The sequence below is a fragment of the Pseudorca crassidens genome, chromosome 9 (assembly GCF_039906515.1).
Source record: "Pseudorca crassidens isolate mPseCra1 chromosome 9, mPseCra1.hap1, whole genome shotgun sequence".
Taxonomy (NCBI): domain Eukaryota; kingdom Metazoa; phylum Chordata; class Mammalia; order Artiodactyla; family Delphinidae; genus Pseudorca; species Pseudorca crassidens.
This window is the reverse complement of record NC_090304.1, coordinates 5,739,762-5,762,016: the sequence shown is the minus strand read 5'-3', so window position 1 is coordinate 5,762,016 and position 22,255 is coordinate 5,739,762. Positions and strand designations below refer to the sequence as shown.

The following is a 22,255-nucleotide window of genomic DNA, read 5'->3' as shown; positions in this document are numbered from 1 at the left end:
GATGCGCGGGGCTCGGAGAGAGCACCGGAGGGCAGAAGGACAGCTGTGCAGGGGGACAGACCCATAAGACCACTAAAGTAAGCCAGAGTGAGGTAGACGAGCAAAGGCTGGGAGAAGGAAGGTAAGCGACAGACAGATATTTGGGAGGACTAGAGGAGGGGTAGGTGGAGGGGCAGCAGTGGAGTCTGCTGTGTTCATGTCTTCCCAGTGGACACAGGGGAGAGAGCCTCTTCCCCAGCTCTTGGCATCTCCTGAGCTAACCCTTGGGCTTCTGGCCCTCCACCAGCAGGTGTAGGGCCGGGGCGGGGGTGGTGGGGAGGAGGCGGGAAGGCCCGGAGAACAATGAGGAGAGCCAGGGGGCGGGGCAAGGCCAAGCAAAGAGATGAAGTTCTGGGGCAAGCATTTTATTTGTTAATACAAGAATAGAAATTCTGCAATAAATATCATCTAATAAATAACATCTCCAAATAAATAAATATTAATACAACAAACTTAGAGTCATGAGTGGGTGGGGCTGGGGGGCAGGGCCTGGGGGAGCTGCCCCCCGCACCCCGAAATGCTACTGCAATGTAAACTTACAGGAAGTTCTGTGGCTGTGGCTATGGCTGCCCTCCCCATCCTGGGCAACCCACAGATACCCTGGGAAAGGGGGCGGATTGGAGGCACCCTGGGGCTGGCAAGAAAATTCAAGGCAATGTCCTTTTGGTTGCCACCCTGTGCCACCGACTGCCTTGGGGACTCCTGGGTCCAGTCTGTCCCTGCCCCTCTGCTTTCAGTATTACCTCCAATGCAGATCCCACCTCTTCCATTTTTGATCCCATCTCTTCCTGTTTGGACTTGCCACTGTGTTTGTTTCCTGAATGGGATGTATTGAGTTATTTGGGGGTAGGGGAGCAACACCCATCTAAGGAGAGCAGGGCAGCCAAAGGGCTTCACCCCAGAAAGGCACATGCGATGGTGGCCCCCTCCTTGCCCTACAGGCACGCTTCCTGGCAGTGCCACTTGAGGGGCTGGGTGGGCACTGGCAAGTGGTTGGCAGGGAGCAGGAAGCTGTGAGAGCCTTGCACCAACTTGAACCATTGTGGGTTCCCTTGAGCATCACGTCCTGTGGAAATGGGATGGGGCCTATTGCACCTCTTCCCCAGACCCGTAGGACTTAGGGAAGCGGGGAGGGGATGGGCCTTATTGCATCACACCCTCCTCCCAGTCCAGGGAGGGCTAGAGGCTCATGGCTTCTGTCTCCTGGCTCAACAAGTGTTGGTGTACGCCTTTCTCCCTCCCAGAGTGGGAGCAGGGCTTGAAGGCGGAGGGGAAAGAGACGGTGGTAAAGGTCAGGGATCAGAAGCCATGGGCCTCCAGGTGCAGGGTGACCGCGGCTGCCGGAGGCTGCATCTTCTTCTTGAGCCGGTTGAAGTCCTTGGCCGAGCGCCACAGCCAGGTCTGCAGTTCCTTCAGCAGCCAGAAGTCATCCATCTTCTGGAGGAAGTCACTGTGGGCAGGGCCAGGCGTCCAGGTGGGCTCAGTCCCGGGCAGAGGCTGGGGCAGCGGGTAGCCCAGAGCTGCCATGACACCCGCGATGCTGCCCAGCAGGCCCTGGAGGCTGGTGCAGAAGTGGGCCAGGCTGCGGCGCAGCTCAGCCGTGGCGGCCTGGCGGTTGAGGCCACGCAGGTAGCACAGGAGGTGGCTGTAGGCCTCGTAGTTCTGGGTCAGCCGCAGTCTGTCGTTGAGGCTTCGCCACACCTCCAGGTTGACAGTGGCCCTGGGCAGAGTCTCCGCCCCGAGCCGAGGTGGGTTGAAGTCAGGCTCGTTGAAAGGGGGGCCCAGGTAGTTCAGCTGTGAAAAGGAGAGGGCGATGGGGAGGGAGAGGGGCGGAGAAGCCAGCCCGCCTGCCTGCCGGGAGATACCTGCCCCCAAAGCTGCTATTTCCTGTGTCCCCTGACACGGGCCCCACCTCCACGCTAGGCCTCTCTGTTCTCGGGCCTCCCCTAAGTTTCTCTGGGGAAGTCATTTGCATGGAGGTGACAGTTGAAGCAATGGGGGTGATGAGCTCTCCTATGGAGAAGTGCAGAAAGAGAATAACACGCAGGAGAAACTCAGGAAGGACGCGCTGATTGGCTGAGAGTACCAGCCTTGGGAGAGCGCCCACTGTGGGGGTTGGGAGAGAGAGGAAGAGGAGCCATGAGGACCCAGGAGGCCAGGCTGCAGAGGTGAAGGTGGACCAGGAGAGTCAGAGCCAAGGAGAGGAGTTCAAGAAGGCAGCAACGCTCAGCAGTGGGGCTGCAAAACAGAGCGAGGAGAATGAACCTTAGAAATGCCATTGGGTTTGGCAAGAAGGAGGTGCCTGACGACCTTGGAGAGAACCGTTCCAGTGGCCTCGAAGCCAGATTGCAGGGGGTTAAGGAGTGAGTGGGTGGAGAGGAAGTGGAGGCAGAGGCTGCAGACCACTCCTTCAAGAGATTTGGCAGCCCGGGGAGAAAAAGGGTCGGGAGCTAGGGGGGTAGCAGTCAAGCAAAGGTTTTCTGGACGGGAAACCAGAGAGGGAAGAGCGGGTGGAAAGGCAGAGGGGCCCGTGAGCATCCAAGCTGCCCTGGGTGGAAAGGCAGAGGGGCTCATGACCATCCGAGCTGCCTTTGCCCCTTGGCACGCATGGTCCACCAGCTGAAGGGCAGGGGACAAGGTACTCACTAAGCCCCCAAAGAAGCGCTCATAGGCGCGAGGCGGCAGAAGGAAGAAAGTGAGGCCATCTCAAAAGTTGGGCAGGAGGAAGGGTATCGAGGACAGTCTGGGGAAGAGGAGAGAGCCTTGCCAAGCCTCCGGGGAGAGGCCTGGGGCCCCGGGAAAGGGCGAGGGAGATGGTTCAGCTGGGAGAGAAAGGGAGAAGCGAGGGGCGAGGCCTGGGATAGGCAAGGGCCCGGGGGAGGTTCCCACGCTGACAAGCACAGAGACAAACTCATTTCCTCGGTGTATCCTGGGGCCGGAGCCAGCTCCCCCCGCCACCCTCCTCCCCTTTCTTTCCCTGGCTCCAAAGTAGGGTCTGGGATGTGGAAGAGGAACACGGGAAGAGGGGCCAGTTCCCCACGGTCCTCGGAACCCTGACCCTCCTGCCTTCCCTCCTGGGCTCTCTGAGCACCTCTGGACCGCCCCCAGATCCTTATGGCACAGGGTCCAACTGCACCCTGAACCCCCTGCCACTCCTGGCCTGGGTTCCCTGCAGCCCCCTTCCCCCAAGTCCCCCCTAGGAGGCCCAGCTAGGATGGGAGAGGCAGACAGAAGGGAGGCCCATGGGTCCAGAGCTGCAGGGCCCCAGGTCTGGGGCAGAGACGAGCTGGAACACAGGCACGGGAGGTGGGGCCCCTCCATCCCCACCCAGCCCCACCCGTGCGCGAGAGACACCACAACACGGTGTAAACAGAGGAGACTTCCCCGGCCCCCAGGGGGAGGCGGGCGGCTGGGCCGGCAGCCAGCAGGGCGAGGGGCCAAGGCGGGTGCGAGGCCTGCCCACATGCCTAGTCCTGGGGCCAGGGATGGGGAGGAGGGGCACCCTCCCTAAGAGGGAAGGGCGGGGACAGGCCCTCCCCATCACCCCATCATTCACCAGGACCCCCACCGGTGGGCCTCTCTTCCCCCACTCCCATTCTTCACCCAACTCCCAGCCCCTGAGCTGCCCTGGATACTCACATAGGTCCCAGCCAAGCTGCGGAGCTGGTGCTCCAGGTAGCGGGTGAGGTCATAGGTTTTCTGGATGGACGGGCCAGGCCCCGGGTCCCCTGTGCGGTTGAGGGCTGGCACTGCAGGGAGGTGCCAGAGCACGGTGCACAGGCACGCGAGCATCCCCCACGAGTCCCCTGTGGACAAGACGGCGAGACGCGTGAGGGTGGCCCGGCCCGGTCAAGGAAGCTAGCTAGCAGCCCCTCAGGTGTCTGTCCCCACCATAGGCTGGGAGGGGGTGAGGGTGGACCACCAGATGGGAGGTGTGGGGAGTGGAAGAGGGGAGTGTTCCTGGCCTGAGAAAGTGTGTGCACGGAGGCATGTATGTGTCTGAGGAAGAGGACTTGGCCTGTGTGTCTACCAGGAGGTACTGGAGAGTATTTGTGCGTCAGCTAAGTCGCTATGTGTGCCGACATGCGTACGTGTGTGTGTGCATGTGCGTGCGTGTGTGTGTGTGTGTGTGTGTGTGTACATGGGGGACCAGGCCAAGGGACTGCGGATCAGGATCAGTATTCCCAGGTTCCAGGTGTACCTCGGCCTCCTCTCCCACCCTCCGGGTCCCACTGCAGCTTAGGGGGAGCCAAGGGGTTGGGAAACAGCACGTGTCAGAGCTTCAAACTGAGAGAAGTCAGCCCTGAGAGGGGCGCCCCAGAGGCGGCCAGGAGTGGGAGTTGAGCCAGAGGCAGGACATAGGGTCAAACCACCAGGGTCAGAGGCAAGGTGGAGCTGTGGACCACCAGGGGCGGGCTGAAGGACACGGGGCTGGCTCCGGCAGGCGGTGGTGGGTACATTCTGGGATTTGATTCCCGGGTGTGGAAAGTGTAGGGTCGACTTAGACTGAAGGAGATTTAGTGTCACTCTGAGAGGCTGGCTGCAGCGTGGAGATCTGCCCCATTCTCCTCTAGGGTATTGGATGGGGAAAAGTGTGACCTGAATGAGACCCGGTGATCTGCGGTGATCTGCCTGCAGCGAAGAGAGGGGGCAGGGGGAGGGGAGAGAGAGAGAGAGAGAGAGAGAATATGATGTATCTGCCGAGTAGGGCTTGTCTGATGATGGTGCTGGAGGGTTTGGGCCCCGCAGGATACCAGAGGCCAGGGGGTCAATGCTGTGAGGACAGACTAGGCAGTTGGGAAACATGACTTTCCCAGCTTTTAGGTGAGGTCCAAGGTCAAGAGCACTAGGCCAGGTGTCAGTGGGCATTGGGACTGGCAGTGGCAATGAGGGTTAGGGTAGAATAAGGCTATAATTGGCATTGAGCTAGGTTAGGTTTACGGACTGGGTTCCTTTCAAAGCTTCAGGTTAGTTTATTGGGATTTGGCTGACTGAGTGTGGTTGAGGTTTGAGTCCAGCTGGGGGATGTGGTTAGGTCTGGGCAGGCAGAGGGTTGGCTGGGGCTAAGGTTTGTGAATTTGTTGATTTAGCTGTCAGATGGGGTGATGCATGGCCTGTCAGCAAGAGTAGGGCTAGTTTGGGCTTTGAGCTTGGGTAGGTGTGAGATCACGAGTGGTTTCTTTCTTCTAGTTTACATTATAGGGCTTCCCTGGTGGCGCAGTGGTTGAGAGTCCGTCTGCCGATGCAGGGGACACGGGTTCGTGCCCCGGTCCAGGAAGATCCCACATGCCGTGGAGCGGCTGGGCCCGTGAGCCATGGCCGCTGAGCCTGCGCGTCTGGAGCCTGTTGCTCCGCAACGGGAGAGGCCACAACAGTGAGAGGCCCGCGTACCACAAAACAAAAAACAAACAACAAAAAAACCCCGTATAGTTTACATTATATACTGTCAAATTTTCTACAATGACATACGTTGCTTTGATAGAAATAAGTTGGATGGGGGTTTAACAATTTGATTGTACTTAAGATAAGTGTGGAGTTAAGAAAGTATTAAGACTCGGTAGGTTCAGACTTAGTCATAACACTGGGTCGGGGCTTTAGAGAGGGTTACAAACGAGGAGGGGTTTAGGAGTCACACTCTATGGAATGTCTCTGAGAGTGCAGGGCTCAGGTGGGAACTTTGGCAATGGCGCAGCTGCTCAGTCCTGACTCTCAGATGCTTTCCTGGCTGGCTTCACTGACAGAATGCAGTAGCAGGGCTGCCACTAGTCTCAGGAACCCTGCCCTCTCGGGTGGAGGGCCCTTGGTTCTAGGGTGTGTGTGTGTGTGTGTGTGTGTGTGTGTGTGTGTGAGTGAGTGTGCGCCCCATCCATGTGTGTTTTAGGACAGAAAGCAGGATCAGGCTCATAACTGCTCCCTGGGGAGACAGGCTCCCCTTCTCCTCTTCCCCATCTGTAGCCTGTGGCTTCCCTCCCAAACGGTCCCTTCCTCATTCTTCCTTTCCACCCCTAGCTCTTGCTGACTCTCTGAGTTCCTTCCTATTCTCCGTTCTTCACATCCCAACACAATTCCAGGCCCTTCTCCTCTGCTGCCTTCAGCCTGGCTATCTGGCTGAGTCACCTCCAGGATCCTTTGGGTACAATGTGGGGTTAGTTTCAGAGGCTGGAGACCTGCTGAGGTGGGCAGCAGTCCTTGCAGCCTTGAGGTAGCTTTCAGGATTGAGCCTGGTCTCTTCTCGCAGTTAGTGGCAAGGCCGAGGGTCCCAGCTGAAGCAGCAGTTGAGCACTAGGCTCGCCTCTTTACCCCACACCCTGCTCCGGGCAGCCTTGCTAGCCAGAGTTCTGGGACTGGGCTCTGCCTGGCCCACGGTGGTGCGGGGGGGTAGGGGGGGTCAGGAACCCAGCTCTGGGCCTTGTTTGCCCCCTCCCCTTCTGGGCCCTGCGGGACATCCCTGGGGAGGATTGGCTCCCTATACAGGGACAGCAGGGGGAGAAGCCTTTGCAAAAACAAGAACGAAGTCATCTGGGCAGAAAAACGGCTCGTGAAATTAACCAGACAAGGCCGGTGTTTCCAGGAATATTTCAGTTCTGAGGTAACTGTGTCACTGAAGGCTGGGGGGGGCGGGGGGGGGAAGCTGAAGGAGCTTCGGGATTGACCCATGGAGAGAACCAGAAAGAGGGAAGGAGCCTCAGAAATCCAGAGGGAGAAGAGGCCAGGAGAGGAGTAAGGTGACAGGGCTCTACACTCCATTAGGACAGCCTCCACTCTGGGCAAGATGTCCCATATCTTAAGCAGCAGAACTGAAAGCCTTCCGGGGCAGGGAACACCTGTGGTTTAGCCGTGAGCACTGGAACTCAGCACAGCTCGCCACTTGCCTGTGTTCCTAGGAGGGCAAGCCCAGTGGGCATCCTGAAGCCCTCTCCAGGCTCGTGGTGTGCAGGTGGACCGGCCACCGGGGGCTGATTCCTGGGCCCCCTCCCGGAGTCCTGGCCCCCCGCCCAGCCCCCGCCCCAGCTCTGCCTCTGGCTGCTGCCCACTGATTGTTTACATCCCGTCTTCCCCTGTGTTTATAAATCCAGCTGAGCACGTGAGGAGCTAATGAGAGCAGCTCACGTTTCCTGCTGCGGCCCCCCCACCCCCCATCCTGGCCCCCGCCCGGGCCAGCCCCTAATTCCATCCAGATCCCTGGGCCCTGGGAACCGAGGCCCCCCCTCATGAACACACACACACACACACACACACACACACACACACTCAGCCCATGCAAGCGCATGGCCACCCTGACACGGCTACACAGGCAGGCATACCCGTATACGCATGTTTAGGCAGCTGCCCCCTCAGCCTGTCTCCCCCAGTCTGACCTCACGCAGTGAAGGTAGGGTGCTCAGCAGTGCAAATACGCCAGGGTAGTCAGGGTGGGTAGGACAGGTCAGCCAGGAGACCGTGCACCTGGGATTGGTGGCTAAGAGCCATCAGCCTAACAGGTAGGAGCCGGGGAGGCATCGCAGAGCTCCAGAGGTGCTGGGCTGAATGTGGGAGCCAGAGGAAAGGCCAGACCAGGACTGGCATCCTGGTGACCTTGGAGGGGTCTGTTGAGGTGCACTGAGGGGACGAGTGGTTTAGGGGGTGGTGGGTCCACTGTGGTGTGAGATCCAGGAAATGGCCCTGGGGGTCACCTCCCAGCCCCCCTTCTCAGGGAAGGGCCCAAAGAAACAGCCCATCTTTCCTTGTCCTCTAGGCTGGCTGCCCTCCCCTCTGTTCCTTCTCTCCCTTCCATCCTCTCCTTGGTTCCCTATCCCCCAGGCAACTGAGAATCGGCTTAGTGAGTGGGTACACACGGGCCCAGAAGTGAGGAGACCTCACTTTGTCACCAGCTCATCCGGTGACTGGGCTTGTGTGAAGGGGTTACACTGTGCGTGTGAAATTCCAGACCACGTGATGCTCCACCTCTGCTGTGCTCATCAGCAGCCCCCTCCCTGCCCTTCTCGTCCAGCCTAAATGACAGAAGAAACTGAGGCCCAGGGAAAGAAACAGATGGGCGGGCCAGCCTTCCAGCCTTGTGGAGTCCATTCCCACCCAGGAGTTGGGCTTTTGTTGGAGCCAGAGGGTCCGGATGGTGCTGCAAGAGGACCCTGGGTGGAGCCGGGGAGCTGGGCAGCCAGCAGAAGGCAGGCACAGGGGCAACATGAAGGAAAGAGTCCGGCAATTGTGTAGGTGTGCTTGAAAAGGTGTTGTTATCCAGCGGGTATGGGAGGGGCTCAGAGGGAGCCTGCAGGAGCCAGGGTGTGAATAGGCAGGTGGGATTGTGGGGAGGAATGTGAAGTGTCACTAATGGAGTAGCTGGTGCAGAGGGGTGGTGTGCAGAAGTGTGAACGGGCCCAGCGCAGGGCTCTGGCAGGGGGAGAGGGAGCCATTACATCAGTTGGGAGGAGAGACTTCTGGGGCGGCTGGGTGACAGTTGCTGCCACCTCTGCCTGATGCCCGTTTCCTCCCCTGGTTGAGTGCCTGGCTCCAGGGCAGCGAGGGTGTCTGAGCCAGTGGGGGGAATGGGTCTGATCTGTCAGGGGGATGTATCCCTGTGTCCTACGGCGGGGGCGGGGGGAACAGTTGTGTGCTCCTGGAGCCGGGAGGGGGTCCGTGGGGACAGTGAAAGCTCAGAGGTGTCAGCCTGTATGGGTCAGGGTCAGAGAGCGCCTGACAGAGGAGTGGGTCCAGTGCCTGCACCCACAGCCTCTCTCCGAGGCTCGGACCGCTCCTGCCGAGCCAAGCCTCCAGCCCCCTCCCCTCCTGGCAGCTCCCTCCTACCCCAGCGGGGAGGGCCACGCCGGGCGCAGGAGGAAACAGGGACGCGTCCTCTGGGATTGGGAGTCTGGGGAGGGCTTCTGGAGCGCAGTGTGGAGTTGCTGGGAAGGAAGGTAGGGAGAGCAGGGATGAGGGCACTCTGGCGAGGCCCGGGGACTTGGGGTTTCCCTCGAGGGGCTCGGCCCGAGAACTCGGCCGACCCTCACCCTCGGCGGTGACCTCTCGCTCCCGGCCCCCTCCCCGAAGCGGCGGCGCCTTCCCCCTGTGTGGCCCCCGCGCCCCCGGCCCCGCCCCCGGCCCGCTCCCGCCCGGTCTCTCCCTTCCCGGCGGCGGGGGCGGGGGCGGGGTCCGGGGCGCCGGGCTCCGGGCTCGGCCGGGCCGCTGCCCTTTCCCGCGCGTCAATTCCCTGCCCTGCCCGCCCGCCCGCCCTCCCGCGGGCTGCCGGGGCCGAGCGGCCGCTGCCTCAGCTCCCCGGCCGGTGACAGACTTTCCTGCCCGGTCCGGCCGGGCTGCGCCCGCCCCCCGCACTAATCACTCCCAGGCCACGGCGGGCCGGCCCGGGGGGCTCGCTGCCGCCTCCCGCCCCGCCGCCCGGCCCCTACCTGCCGCCGGCTCCCCCGCTGCGGGCAGCATGGTGGGCTCCGGCCGCGCGGCGCGCAGCGAGGAAGCCGCGACTCCCGCGGCCCGGCCCGGACCAGCCAGGCTCCGCTCTGCCCTCCGCCCTCCTCTCTACTCTCGCCCGCCCTCCTTCCCGCCCTCCCCTCCCGGCGGGCCGGGGAGGGAGAGCGGCGCGGCCCGAGGTGTCGGCCTCTCCTCTCCTCGCCTCCCGCCGGCCCGGCCTCGGGCTCCCCGTGCCTCCCTCCCTCCCTCCCTCTTCCTCTCCCGGCCCCCTTCTCCCCGCGCGCCGCGTCTCCCTCCCGCAGCCCCGCTCCCGCCTCGGACGCGCTCTCCCCGACTTTTGCGCGGGGCTCTCTCCTCCGGGATCCCGCGACCCCGCCTCGCCGGGCTCCAGGTGGCCGCCTCCCAGGTCTGCGGGCCGCCGGGGCTCCCCGCCGAGCGGACTCAAGGAATGCCGCGTCCCCGCCCGGCCCCTCTCGAAGGCGCCCGGCCGTGCCTCCCCTGGCCCGAGCCCCGCGGACGGGGGCAGCGCCCGGCTCCCCGGCCGGGCCCCGGCTCGGGACTCCCAGGGGGAAGGACTGGAACCGGATCTCGCGGCTCCCGGGCGGGGGCGGGGGCCGGGGCCTCGGACGCCTGGCTCCTACCTGCTCGGAGGTCCATGGGGCTGGGGGCCGGGCGGGCCGGGCGCGGCTCCTCTCCCGGAGGCTGGCGGAGTGGGAGGGCGAGCCGCGGCTCCGGCGAAGCTTTAATAATCCCATCCGCCAGGCCCACTCGCAGGTTTTTTTCGCTCGGTTTCGGATTTTTTTTTTTTTTCGGTGTGGGACATTCTGCAAACTTTTTTTTTCTGACGTGTAAAGCTGTAACCACAAATTGTAGCGGCCCTCCCCGGGGTGGGGGGAGGAGGGGGGAGGAGGGAAGGGAGGGCTTCTGGGGCTCCTCTCCCTCCCACAACACCGAGGGGGGGTGAGGTGAGGCGAGGCTGCGGCGGTACCACCCTGGGCCTCCCTGGGGGAGGGGGCGGGAGGGCATCAGTGCTTCTGCAAACTCCCAAGAGCCAGGGGAGTGAGCCGGCCTCTCCTTTTCTTCTCCCTCGGTGTCGGCCCGGGGCGCCTGCCCCCTGCCCGGCGGGGTCCCAGCTCTCACCCTACCTCTGCCTCCAAGTCTCTAACCTTCCCTCCCCTCCCCCTCCCCCTGAGTAAATGCAATGACACATCCTCCCAAATGCCAGCGAGCTGGCTTCGAAGCAAGTGATGGTGTTTTTCCTGCTGCCCTTTGTCTGGGCTGACCGCCCCCCTTGCCTATTGTCCCGCCGCCTGTCCCATTTCCAAAAGCTGAGGCTAAGCGAGGCTCCGGGGCTGGGGCAGGTGACTAACCGGCTCACAATGCCCCGTGGGGGGCAAGAAGAGGGCAACACAGGCCCACTGCCCAGCGTGGAGGAGAGAAGAGGGCACTTGGCTGAGGGTTTTTCCCTCAAGTTCACAGGGTTCTTCATTCTTCTTCCCAGCCGCCAGGAGAGTGCTCATGGGTGGGGGATTTGTAATTCATTAATCAGCACGAGGCACCGGACCAGTTTCAACACCAGAGGCTTCAGGGGTGACTCAGCGGGACCGCTCGAATTCAAGGCGATGGACAGACCAAGAGTCCCCACTTGTGAAATGCTTCCCCAAGAAGCCATTTGGCCATCTCCTGCCTTTGGGGTTTGGGTTGTAGGTTTTTTCCGGTGCTGGGGTGGGGGTGGTCTTGAGTGTGGAGTGCTCTCCCTGCGTCCTTCCCTCAGGCCTGGGTTGGGACTTGCCGGGGCGGGATTCCTAGGGGACCCGTAGCCCAGACCCTCCCTGGAGGGTCTCCCTTCCTCCCTGTACAGAGGGCTGCCAAAGAGCGTGCAAAGGAAACAGCTCTCATCTGGAGGCCTGCAGACATCCCCACTCTGTGACTTTTCTTGGGGGACGGTCACTTGGTCTCCAAGGCTTGAGTGCTCTAGAACCGGACCGCCAATTAAATCACTTGGTAATACGTTGCTTTTGTTGTTGTTTATTTGCTGTTTCAAGGAGGGAGAGGTGGTGGGCCAGACCTGAGAGGTGATTCCTCTCTGGAATAGCATCGGAGCCTGTGCTCACCACTCCTGCCCTGGGTCCCCCCTCCCCCCCGACCGGAGAAGGAAGGACACCCTGCCCACCCTGCCATAGCCCCTGCAGCCTGTGGGTCAGAGCAGGCAGCGTGGGCATGACCAGCGCTGGGTTCCCAGGGTAGCTCTTCCCTTTTCTGCACTTCGAGAACTGGGATGGGGGGGTGGGGGGGTGGGGAAGAAGTTTGTTTTCAATTACCTCACTGGAGTGGGACAGACTTTGTTGTTGGGTTTGTTTTGGGGTTTTTTTTTCCGCTTTCTTTCATTTCCTAAACGAGGAGAAAATGAGCTGAGAAAGGGGAGCTGGCGGGGGGTTGGGGGCAGGGGATTTTCTGGGGCGTCAGGAGCAGCTCTGATGAAACCTGCCTTGGAAGGGCCCTTTGCAAAAGTGCTGGGGGGGGGCCTCCTGCCCACCCCTCCCCCAGCCAGAATGCTGTGGAGTTTCAATGACATTCTTGGCCAGTGAGCCCAAAGATCTTCTGATGCCCAGGCCAAGGTCAAGGAGGCAGATGCCCAGGGGGTGACTGGCACTGAGGCTGGCCAGGAGGTCCCCTAGCAGCCACCCTTCCAGAGGGAGGGAGCCACAGAAGGAAGGGGAGCGGGAGGGGGAGAAGGGAGCCTCTCAAGTCCTTCTCCCCTGGTGTGCAGCCTGCTCCTTGTGGAGAGTGTCTGCACAGACAATGTGGTTTGGATTTGGCTGAGCCCCTCAGCACCTTATAAAGCACCTTGCTGAGTCAGGGAGAAAGCGGCCCCAACACGGGAGAGGAGGAGGGGCCAGGGGAGAAAGGGGAAAGAGGGAGAGGGGAGCCGAAGGAAGGGGGGGCTGAGGGAAGAGGAGGGAGAAAAGAAGGGACGGGGCAGGAGACACAAAGAGGAGCAGACTGCAGTGGAAGGGGAGGAAAGCTTCCCATGCCCTCACCCCCGCCAGCAAATGTTCACCTCGGGAATCGAGAGAGAGAGCCTCGGTCTGCAGGAACCGAGGGCTGCAGCTCTGAAGTGGGGACCCAGGCCAGCTGGGTGCAGGGACAACTGGCTTTCCACACCGCCCCGGGCTTGATGCCGTGACCCTACAAGCTGGGGAAGTCGTGTTCTCCCTCTGCCTCTTGTCTGGACTTGCATCCCTGCCCTCTCCCCTCACCTGGCGGGGACGGGGTGGGGGGTGGGGGGCAAGCCTCTCCCCTCCCCCATCTTCCCCACTGCCAAAGGGAAAATCAACTCCGTCTCCAAGCTGCCAGTGCCCCTCTGCCCCTCTGTCTGGGCAAAGGCAGCAGGCTAGGAGCTGCCAGTTGGTTTGGGGTAGGGGCTAGAAAAAAGACTGTGCCTTTATTCTGCCAAATCCCAAAGTGGGCTGGGCTGAGGGAGTTGCGGGGAGAAGGGAGAAGCAGAGCAGCGAGAGCCCCTCCAGGCTTTCTGTGGGGTGGTGGGCACAGGTGGCTGCCCTCTGATTTCCAGCTGGGGAACTTGGGGAAGTTCCTGCACCCCTGTGGCTCTCAGAAAGGGATGTTTGTTTGGGGCCCTGCCAGCTCTCACGATCTGGGATTGCTGCTGGGGGCAGGGCAGAGGTTAGAGGAGACACTGGCCCCCTGAGCTCCAGATCCATCTGTCCCACGAAGCGTTGCACAGGTATTTCCTGAGCCCCTGCTGGGTGCCAGGTCCCGTAAAGGACAGAGAGACAAGGAAAACCCACCCCTGCCTTCAAGAATTTCACAGTCTTGTGACAAGGGACACTACTAAACTGAGATCAGAGGATGATGAGGGAAGGAGAGCTCTGGGCGGAGGTGGAGCTTCTGGATGGAAATGTGGCTGGATGGCAGGAGGGGCAGCGGCAGCCAACCACAGGCCGAAGGGCGTAGGTCACGGGGCTGCCTGCCGTGGGCAGAGGGCAGAGGGCAGGGCTGGGAGTCAGGATGCCAGGCTTCCAATTGGGCGGCGGGCCTTGGGACAAGCCCACCACCTCTTGGCGGAATGCGCTGTGACCACCTCTGCCTCCCCTCCCATGGGATGGTGGGAGTATCAGTGAGCTGATAAGGATGCTGTTTTGATGCCCTCTCTGGCCTTCCAGACTTCAATCCTTACCATCCGCAGGGGGTGGCAGGTCAGGCCTCAAAGGGTGTGTCTGGGTAGGGGGCAGGGCTGGCACCCAGAGACGACTGAGCTGCCCTCCAAGGGGCTGGGGGTGAGTCAGTGTTGGCTCAGGGACAGGCTAGGATTCCACCCCTCCCTCCTGCCTCCCCTCCTCCCCCCATAACTGGCATCCCCAGGGAAGGCTCTCTATATGCCCAAAAGGCCCCATGTCCCATGCAGATGCAGAACTGGCATTGAAGGGGCCCTGACCCCTGGGGTGTCCGGGGAAGCCTCTGGTCCAGTCCCCTCCTGGTGGGTGAGCAGCAGTGTGGTATTGGAGAAGCCCACAGAGATGAGTAAGGACATTCACTCATTCATTCATTTGTTCACCAAACATTCCTTGAGTTCCTACTCTGTGCCAGGTGCCAGGGACACAGAGAGGAGGCCTAAGAGGCCCTGGGGTCAAGAGGCAGAGGCTGGCCTGTGCCGCAGGCAGGAGAGGCAGCGGCCGGCCCCAGAGACTCCGCCAGCCTGCTGCAACGCCTGGCATTCCTTGGCGACACACTGCTCCTTTGCGCCTCAGGCTTAACTCATGACAGGCGTTGAAACGTACTGAGCTCTCACCACGAGTCAGGTTCTGGGCTAAGGCTTTCTGTGAATGATTTCATTCCATTCTTACAATAACCCTAGAAAATAAGACCTGCAGTTTCCCCATGTTACACACGAGGGCACTGAGGCTTGGTAACGTGAAGTCGCTTGTCTAAGGTCACACCAGGAGGTAGAACCAGGGCTGGAACTGAGGACCGTTTGCCTTGAGCACCTCGCCCCCTTAACTGCCCCCACGGCGCAGGCGCAGGGACTCTTGAAAGGAGAAGAGGCTGGATGCGGAGACGGCAGCGCGTGCAGAGCACCCCCTGGCTATGAGGCATCTAACCTGGGGCACGCCTGGTCTCTCTCCTCAGGAGCACGTTCTCTGGGACAGAGAGTCCCCATGTGCCTGGAGCAGGAGACCTGGGCTCTCCTGCCCGCGACCCGCCACACGCGACTAACTGGGCCAACCATGCCACGTGGCCCTCCTGGGTCGGTGAGAGGTGCCAGCCTGGGAGCCTTCAGTCCCCTCAGCTGGAATTGTGGATTCCGCGAGCAGAGCAGTGAGTCTGAATCATGGAATGAGCACTGAGCTGGAAGGCAGACGGCTGCCTGCACACAGAGTCAGGACAAGGCTGTACCTCCTGACGGCCCGACCGACCGTGTGGCCTGCAAAGCGAGCCGCCGCGGACGTGCACCCCGGGAGGGGCGCCCCTCTGCCACTACGCACGCGTGCTCCAGCGTGACTGTGCAGGCACAGGGGCCACCGAGGGCAGCAGGGGGAGGAAAGGCGGCAGGGAGTGCACTTTCCCCTTTCTTCCAGGGTCAGGAGCCCAGAGGGCCTTGCCTCACCCTGAGCTGGCTGTGATGTCAGCGGAAACCCCAGGGCCAAAGGCCTCCTCCTACCTTAGCAATAGTCCTGCATCCCCCACCTACACCTGGCCCAGCTCAGGCCTCCCGAGAAAAACGGCGCCCACAGCCCGTGCCTCCCAGCCGAGGAGAGGAACCAGGTCCTGCCGCCTGCCTCTCCCCTGCCCTACCTGGGCTGGCTCCCCGTCTGCAAGGATGTCAGGGTGATGGCTGTGTGAGGAAGACAGGGGCAGGAGGGGTACCCTCAGGGGCTCCACCACCACCCCAGTCCGCCAGCAGCTCCCCCGCCATTCTCCGGGATGTTCCATTGCCCTGGACACCCCATGCCTCGGGCTCTGGGACTCCGGCACCCCGGCAGAGGAGCGGGGTTACCTCTCTCTTACCCTGCAGGAGGATCCTTATCCTGCCCTGCTGAGTCACTGCCGCTCCTCCGCTCTGCCCCCTCCTTCCTGCCAGCGTTCCTCCTTCAGCCTTCTCAGGCTTTCTCCAGACTGTCTGGGTTCCACAGGGGCCCCGGGGGCGGGGGGTGGGTGTCAGAGGACAGACTGCACTTGGCCCCTCTGGGGGGCTGTCCCAGCACCGCTGGGAGCTTGGCAGCACATGAGGGTGCCGCTCCGCCTTCACCAGCTGTGTGACCTTGGGAGAGCCACTTGACCCCTCTACACCTCAGTTTTCTCTTGCATAAGACAGGGGAGATGATAATGATGCCTTCCTCAGTTAACACAAGTCAAATCTCTGGCACTTAACACGCGACAAGGTTAAATATTATCATTATCTGCCCTCCAGGCCCTATCCTCCCTTCTCTGCTAAGGATGTGCCCCGACCCCTGCAAGCCTCCATGTCTACAAGTCTGTCTGTCTGTACCTACTCTGTTCTTTCCACTCTGCCTTCTTCCTGAGGCCTGTCCCCAGCACCCCCATGCTGACTCCCCGCACTGGGCACAGACACAGAACTCTAGAGAGTTCTGGAGTTGGGCCGCCGCTCAGCTTTCCTCCAACGATAAACGATCCTGAGCGTCTGCCTCGGCATCCCAGACAGCTTCCTCATAGGGGGTCAGTGTCTTGGAGGAGGGCCGGCCAGAGCGGGGAGGATGGACACAGGGCACAGTGAGCTCTGAAGCGACCTGGGGAGACAGCTCACCCTGGCTGTGCCGGGCACCGGCCCCCATCTGTCTGTGAGGAGCTCGCCGGGCCCCAAAGCCTCCTTTCCGAGGTCCACCTCGTGATCCTCGGCAGAGCGCCCTGAGCACGTGTCGGTTTCAGCCGCTGACGGCTGCAAAATGAAAATTTCATTGTTAAATGAAACAGGGACTCAAGAGCTCGGACAGGTGTGAGAACGGCTGTAGTGCCGAGAAGGGAGAGGTCAGAGGTCAGGGGGATGTCAAGGGAGACTTTGAGGGTGGCTGGGGAGAAACCGAGCAGCCAGAGTTGGGGAACCACACCTGGCCTGGAACCGGTTCCTGGGCCGGGAGGAACTGGCACTCGGGCCTGTAGGACTCAGTCACCCCCCCTCAAGGCTTTCTGAAGCATCTCCTGTATGTGCCCGCGGAACAGCATGGTCCTACGGAGACCACACCCTGCCCGCCAGGGGCTGGGGGTCTGCGGGGACAGAGGGAAGATGGTTCCAGAGCCACCCTGCTCTTAGTTAGGGGCCTCATCCCCGCCCTGCCCCCAGTTCTCTGAAGTCTCTCCTTTCCCCCCACCCCCCACCCCGGCACTGTAGGAAGCCCACCTTGGCCAGAGAGGATGCCTTCTGGGCGCCTAGCCCTGTGTTGGACACAGAGCTGGGACCCTCGGGTGCCTGCTTGCCCTCCCCAGGGCAGACCAGCCTGGTCTCTGTGCTGGAAGCTGGGACTGGACACGGTGTCTGTCTCCCTCTGCTGGTCCCTTAGGGGACAGCCAGGACAGAGCGCTTTCCCCAGAGCGGGTGGTCCCATGGCTCCCGAAACAGCGGATGGCGAGGGATGGGGGCACTGAGGAAAGGGTCTGGGGACTCAGGCTGGGCTCCAGGCTGTAGGAACACCAACACTGCCGCCCAGGTTCCCTCGGTTCAAAGCCGGCCTCCAACAGAGGCCCCGAGGGGTGGTCTCAGGGAGGCCAGGTCGCCTCCCTGATGCTTTCCCTGCGGGCCCGCAGGCCACAAACAGCTTCCTTCCCTTCTAACCCATGAATGGAGCTGTCAACCACAGATTTATCTAAACCTTTTGTGAAGCTATTTATACTTCCAGCCAAGACCGCATCTCGGGGTAATGAGTTCCATCGGAGTCCTCCCCTGCTGGGTGAAGCACGCTGCCTTTCGTTTGTCCTAAACTTACCTCACTTGTGCTCCAAGGGGGCCCTGTAACTCCAGCATGCCAGGTTTTGGTGAACAAGCCTGAGCTTCCCCTTCCCATCTGCAGGTTTAAAAATTCCATCCCATCTCCCTCCACCTTCAGCCCTGCAGTCTGAAGGGACCTGGTCTCTGACCTGTGCCTGGAGCCTAGCAGTGCGGGCACAGCCATTACCTCATGGCAGCCTCCAGTTAGCTGGTGCGGCAGAGGGCACACCGGGGGCCCAGAATCAAGGGGCGGCATGCAGCCCTGCCTACACCCACGCCTCTTCTTGGGGCTGACTTTTACCCCAACCCTAATTCTCTGAGTATTTTCCAGTTCCTGGCCTCCAGAACTTTCCTCTGTAATGTTTCTGTGGGGGGATTTCCCTCTCACTTCCTAGAATGGATTCACCCTGGCTTCGTCCGTGCTGGTGATGTATTTTGTCCCTGGTCCTGACCCCAGAATACCATGAGGGGGTCACTCCAGAGATGGGGGTGCTAGGACACAGCAATCCCAGTAACAGCAACACTGACCGTGTGAACTAAGGGCTTTATTTTTTTTAATAATTTTTTTTTTTTTTTTGGCTGTGTTGGGTCTTCGTTGCTGCACGTAGGCTTTCTCTAGTTGCGGCGAGCAGGGGCTACTCCTGGTTGCGATGTGCGGGCTTCTCCTTGGGGTGGCTTCTCTGGTTGCGGAGCACGGGCTCTAGGCGTGCGGGCTCTAGAGTGCAGCCTCAGTAGCTGTGGCGCACAGGCCTAGTTGCTCCGCGGCACATGGGATCTTCCCAGACCAGGGCTCGAACCCGTGTCCCCTGCACTGGCAGGTGGATTCTTAACCACTTCACCATCAGGGAAGTCCCTGGCTTCAAGTCTTGTAACCTCTCTGAACCCTATACTCTTGGGGCATCTGACCTGTTTATTAAACCACTGCTATGTGCCAGGCTTGTTCTGGTTGCTGGGAGAAATGCCAGTGAACAAGAAAGGCCCGGGCAGGGCTTGCCTCTGGGGGCTCGAGGCACCTGGTGTGCCACAAAGGCATGATAGGTGGGCAAGTAGAGCCCCACCAGCTCAGTGCCCCCGCCAGCTCAGTGCCCCCAGCAGCTCAGAGCTCCCTTACCCACTCGGCAACCCCAGAGTCACCAGGCAAATCCCGTCTCCCGTGTGTGCAGCCCAGCAGGCTCTGCCAGAGGCTTTGGCACAGTCAGGCCCTCTGGTTTGTCTCTCTCCAGTCGAGTGGAAGCCCACGAGGGCAGGGAGTTTCGTCGTGTGCTTTCTTTCCTACACTCAGGAAAGCGTGTCTAACACGTGTTAAATGAACGAATTACTGAGCTCTGAGGATTCTGCGATTTCAAACGTAACTAGTTGAGTGAGAAGCGGTGGTTGAACGGAAGATATTTCCAGACAGAAAATTAGTTTAAAAGTTTGAAATGGTAACCACCTTCATCCGTTCCATATCCACCCCTGATATTCACACACACACACACACACACACAATCACATACTTGTGTACTTGAAGGAGACCACCTCTACTGTGGGGTATGGCGAAGACTGTAAGAATGTGGGGTTGGAAAGGATCTTGAGAGAGCATCTCATCCAACCCCCTCATTTTATCAAGGAGGAAACAGGCTCAGAGAAGGGCCTCGACTTGCTTGAGGCTGTCTGTAGCAGGGCTAGAGTCGCAAGGTCCTCGTCCGCCGTTGTGTGTTCTCCCTTCTGGACCTGAAGGGCCTTTTCGGCTACGCCAACTGCAAGCCTGGAGAGGCTGCTTGGCCTCCGATGGGAAAGCTCCCTTCCAGCCCCACAGCCTGGGGGAAGCAGGCCTGCCAATTCCAGCTCCTCTCCAGAGCTGCGGCTAGGTGAGGGGCTCAGGGAAGCCGAAGGGCCCCCTCGGGATCACAGCACGTCAAGGTGGGAAGGGACCTCAGTGAGTATCTCGTGCCACCAACCACACTGTACAGCCGCAGAGACAGGAGGGACTCGCCCAAAGTCACACAGCAAGTCATCGTTGAAGCACAGACCAGAGACCCAGGACTCCCGAGTCCTGGCTCTGGGCTCTTTTCTTGTGTCTGAACCCTTCAGAAGGGTCAGGTGCTTCCCAACTTTTGGCAGGTGTGTGCGTGCAGTGGAAGAAAGACTCATCAAAAGTCCTGAAGCGTTGGGAATTCCCTGGTGGTGCAGTGGATTAGACTCCGTGCTCCCAACGCAGGGGGCCTGGGTTCGATCCCTGGTCAGGGAACTAGATCCCACATGCACGCCGCAACTAAGAGTTCACATGCCTCAACTAAGGAGCCCGCCCGCAGCAACTAAGACCTGGTGCAACCAAATAAATAAATATTAAAAAAAAAAAGAGAAAGTCCTAAAGCGTTTACATCTCCCTCTCCCTTCCCCCGGGGCCTTGCTCCAACGACCTCGATGCCACAGGACCCTACTGGTCCCATAGGTGTCAGGGGCAGAGACACGGGTGTGCGATTAGTCACACCTTCCCCTCCCTGCCTTCCAGGGAGCTTTGGCATCTATCTTCTGTTCCAGCTGGGCTGCTCCGGCAATGGCTGTGGGGAAGAGATGGAGAAGCCATGAAGGCTCTGCTGATTTTCACTGGAATGAAAAGAGAGAGGACGAGATCCAGAGAGAAGGAGGAAAGTAAGGAAGAGAATAACGAATGCTAGGTTCCTTGGGGGGCAGGGGTTTGCACAGAATGTGGGGGGACAGCTATTGTTCATGGAAGGGTTGGACTGTGGGCAGAGGCTGGAAGTTTTCTTCCTTTCATCACAGCACCATGCTACGTGCTACGAGGGAACCAGAGGCAACTCGGCTACACTTGGGTCACACACCTATTCACTGAACGCATACTTACTGATCACCTGCTGAGGGCCAGGCCCTGCGGGAGGTAGAGGGATACAGTAACAAACAAAACAGACTAGGTCCCTGCCCTCATGGAGCTGACATAACTAGGGGCATTAAAGAAGTAGACACTATGAAATAATGTTGAGTTGGGAGAAGTGCTGTGGATAACCCAGAGCAAGGGCTTAGCTAGACAATGCAGGGTGGGGGGTGGCGGGTGGAGGGGGAAGAGGAGAAGGCCTATCTGAGGATGGGCAACTGAAGCTGAGCCCTAGGAAGAGAAGGCGCCAGCCTATGAGAAGAGGAAAGAGCGTTCCAAGTAGTGGGGACAGCTTTACAGAGATCCCAAGGTGGAAAAGGATGTGGTTCGTTCAGGGAACTGATGGGGCCAGTTCTGATGCACAGGAAGGCCACAGACAGGTGGAGAGATGGGTGGGGCCCGCTCCTTCCTGCAGGTTTGGGGTAAGGGGTTTAGAATTTGGGGGGGGGGCGGCCAGGACTCACGGCTTGCTGGATCTTAGTTCCCCGACCAGGGATTGAACCCATGCCCTCAGCAGTGAAAGTGCGGTGTCCTAACCACTGACTGCCACGGAATCCCCAAGGGGTTTAGATTTGACGGCAAGTATAGTAGTTGGGAACCACTGCAGGGTCTACACCAGGGAGGGGCGTGACACAGTTTACATTTTAGGAAGGTCACATTGATGCTGCTTGGAGAGTGGACTGGAGGAGACAGGGAACCACCCAGGGAGCTCCCACAGTCATTCGGGTGAGAGATGATGGTGGCCTGAGCCAGGACGATGGCAGTGGACATGGGAGAAAAGGACGAAGTTGCCATCTGTTTGAGAGGCAGAGCAGTCAGGGCTCGCTGGAGGCTTGCAGTATGTAGGGTGCGGGAGAGCATGGGGTCAAGGATGACTCCAGGTTTACTGACCTAAAGCCTGGGTAGAGGGAGTACCATTTACACAGACCCTGCTAAAAGGCAAGAATAACCTCTCCCAGTGCTCCAGGGAAACTTGGTGAGGGAGTGGAGCTGAGGGCAAGGAGAGGAAGAAACAAAGTGGGGTCCAGGACTGCAGGCCAGGAGCAGGAGGGCAAGGGGCCCACAGACAAACATGGCCTCCTCACTGGGGACAGTACCAGAGGGGCAAGTCCAGATGGGCCCTAAAGGAACGCAGTGGTGCCCAGGGCCCTTCAAAGCACACTGGGTGCTGCAGGGAACTAGAGGTCAGGGAGCCCCTCCAGGACTTCCCTTCCAGTTCACGCAGCGGAGGACCGAGGCCCAGGGCTAGGGGAAGACCTGCCCGCCGATGAAGCCCCTCCTTCGGCACAGTCCCTTGGTCGTTTTTCAAAGGGCCACATACGCATGCGTCTAACCTCAGAAAACGTTTCCAGCCCTTCCCGTTAGTGACCCTCCTCATTTGGCAGCGCTCACCCCTCCTCTCACAGACCCACTTCCCTCCCAACGGGGGCAAAGCCCCATGCACCGCTGAGCCTTTACTCTCACCTTCCCCTGCCAGCCACACCCTTCTACCCCTTTCTGTCCGGAGAATCTTCTCTTCTTCGGGATCAACGCAGGATCCTCGAAGCCAGAGCGAACAGCCACTTCCCACCCCGGGATCCTGCCGCAACGTGCTTTAATTTCTTTTTAGTGCCAGTGGTTGCTGCTTCTGTGCGTGTCCCCGGCTCGGATTGGGTGCGACGGTCTGCCTTCGACCCCGTACCCACGACAGACGCCCAGAAAATCCGTTCTAAATTAGTGACCCAGGCGGGCTCGCCCGCACATCTCCGGATTCGCTTCCCCACGCTCTTTGAGCGCCTTGCGTTCGGGCGCGCAGCCGCGCTGGGCCCCGCTGACAGGCCCGGCTCACCCGGGGCGCTGAAGGGCCGAGGGAGGCCCTGGACCCCGCGAAGAGACAAGCCAGGAAGGCGCCCTGCGCTCCCGGATCACGTGACCGCCACCAGCGGGACTCTGTCACGTGACGGCGCAGCCGGCGAGCGTTT

General features: G+C 60.4%; 1 protein-coding gene and 2 long non-coding RNA genes across 7 annotated transcripts in view; 1 reads left to right on the top strand and 2 right to left on the bottom strand.

Annotated features, from left to right (window-relative positions):
• LOC137229907 (uncharacterized) overlaps positions 1 to 11,469 on the top strand; it is a 47,937-nt gene extending 36,468 nt beyond the window's left edge. For 2 of the 3 annotated variants that reach the window (XR_010945902.1, XR_010945903.1), the window contains one exon: positions 10,961 to 11,469. This is a non-coding gene — a long non-coding RNA (uncharacterized lncRNA). The remainder of the gene's footprint in view (positions 1 to 10,960) is intronic. The other variant, XR_010945904.1, reaches the window with a different exon arrangement.
• On the bottom strand, positions 389 to 10,312 carry CLCF1 (cardiotrophin like cytokine factor 1). Of its 3 annotated transcripts, XM_067748112.1 has the most exons (4): positions 10,101 to 10,312; positions 4,639 to 4,671; positions 3,679 to 3,845; positions 389 to 1,833 (listed from the first exon to the last, which is right to left on the bottom strand). In XM_067748112.1, exons 1-4 carry the CDS (start codon positions 10,114 to 10,116, stop codon positions 1,339 to 1,341), a joined length of 711 nt encoding a protein of 236 aa, XP_067604213.1. In that variant the 5' UTR covers positions 10,117 to 10,312; the 3' UTR covers positions 389 to 1,338. The 3 variants fall into 3 exon arrangements, with proteins under 3 accessions (XP_067604213.1, XP_067604214.1, XP_067604215.1); XM_067748113.1 differs by lacking the exon at positions 4,639 to 4,671 and having other exon boundaries at positions 10,101 to 10,308; XM_067748114.1 differs by lacking the exons at positions 4,639 to 4,671; positions 10,101 to 10,312 and adding an exon at positions 8,842 to 9,094.
• A 6,474-nt stretch (positions 11,470 to 17,943) lies between the features above and the next one.
• Positions 17,944 to 22,223, bottom strand: LOC137229904 (uncharacterized). Its single transcript, XR_010945901.1, has 2 exons — positions 21,759 to 22,223; positions 17,944 to 19,962 (listed from the first exon to the last, which is right to left on the bottom strand). It is a non-coding gene; the product is annotated as an uncharacterized lncRNA (long non-coding RNA).
• Between the last annotated feature and the right edge of the window lie 32 nt (positions 22,224 to 22,255).

Excerpts from the sequence above, each read along its gene's own strand:
- CLCF1 (XM_067748112.1), bottom strand. Across the intron at positions 3,846-4,638 it reads GATCACCGGGTCTCATTCAG|GGGACTCGTGGGGGATGCTC; the intron begins GTCACACTTTTC and ends TCTTGTCCACAG. Across the intron at positions 1,834-3,678 it reads GCAGCTTGGCTGGGACCTAT|CTGAACTACCTGGGCCCCCC; the intron begins GTGAGTATCCAG and ends TCCTTTTCACAG.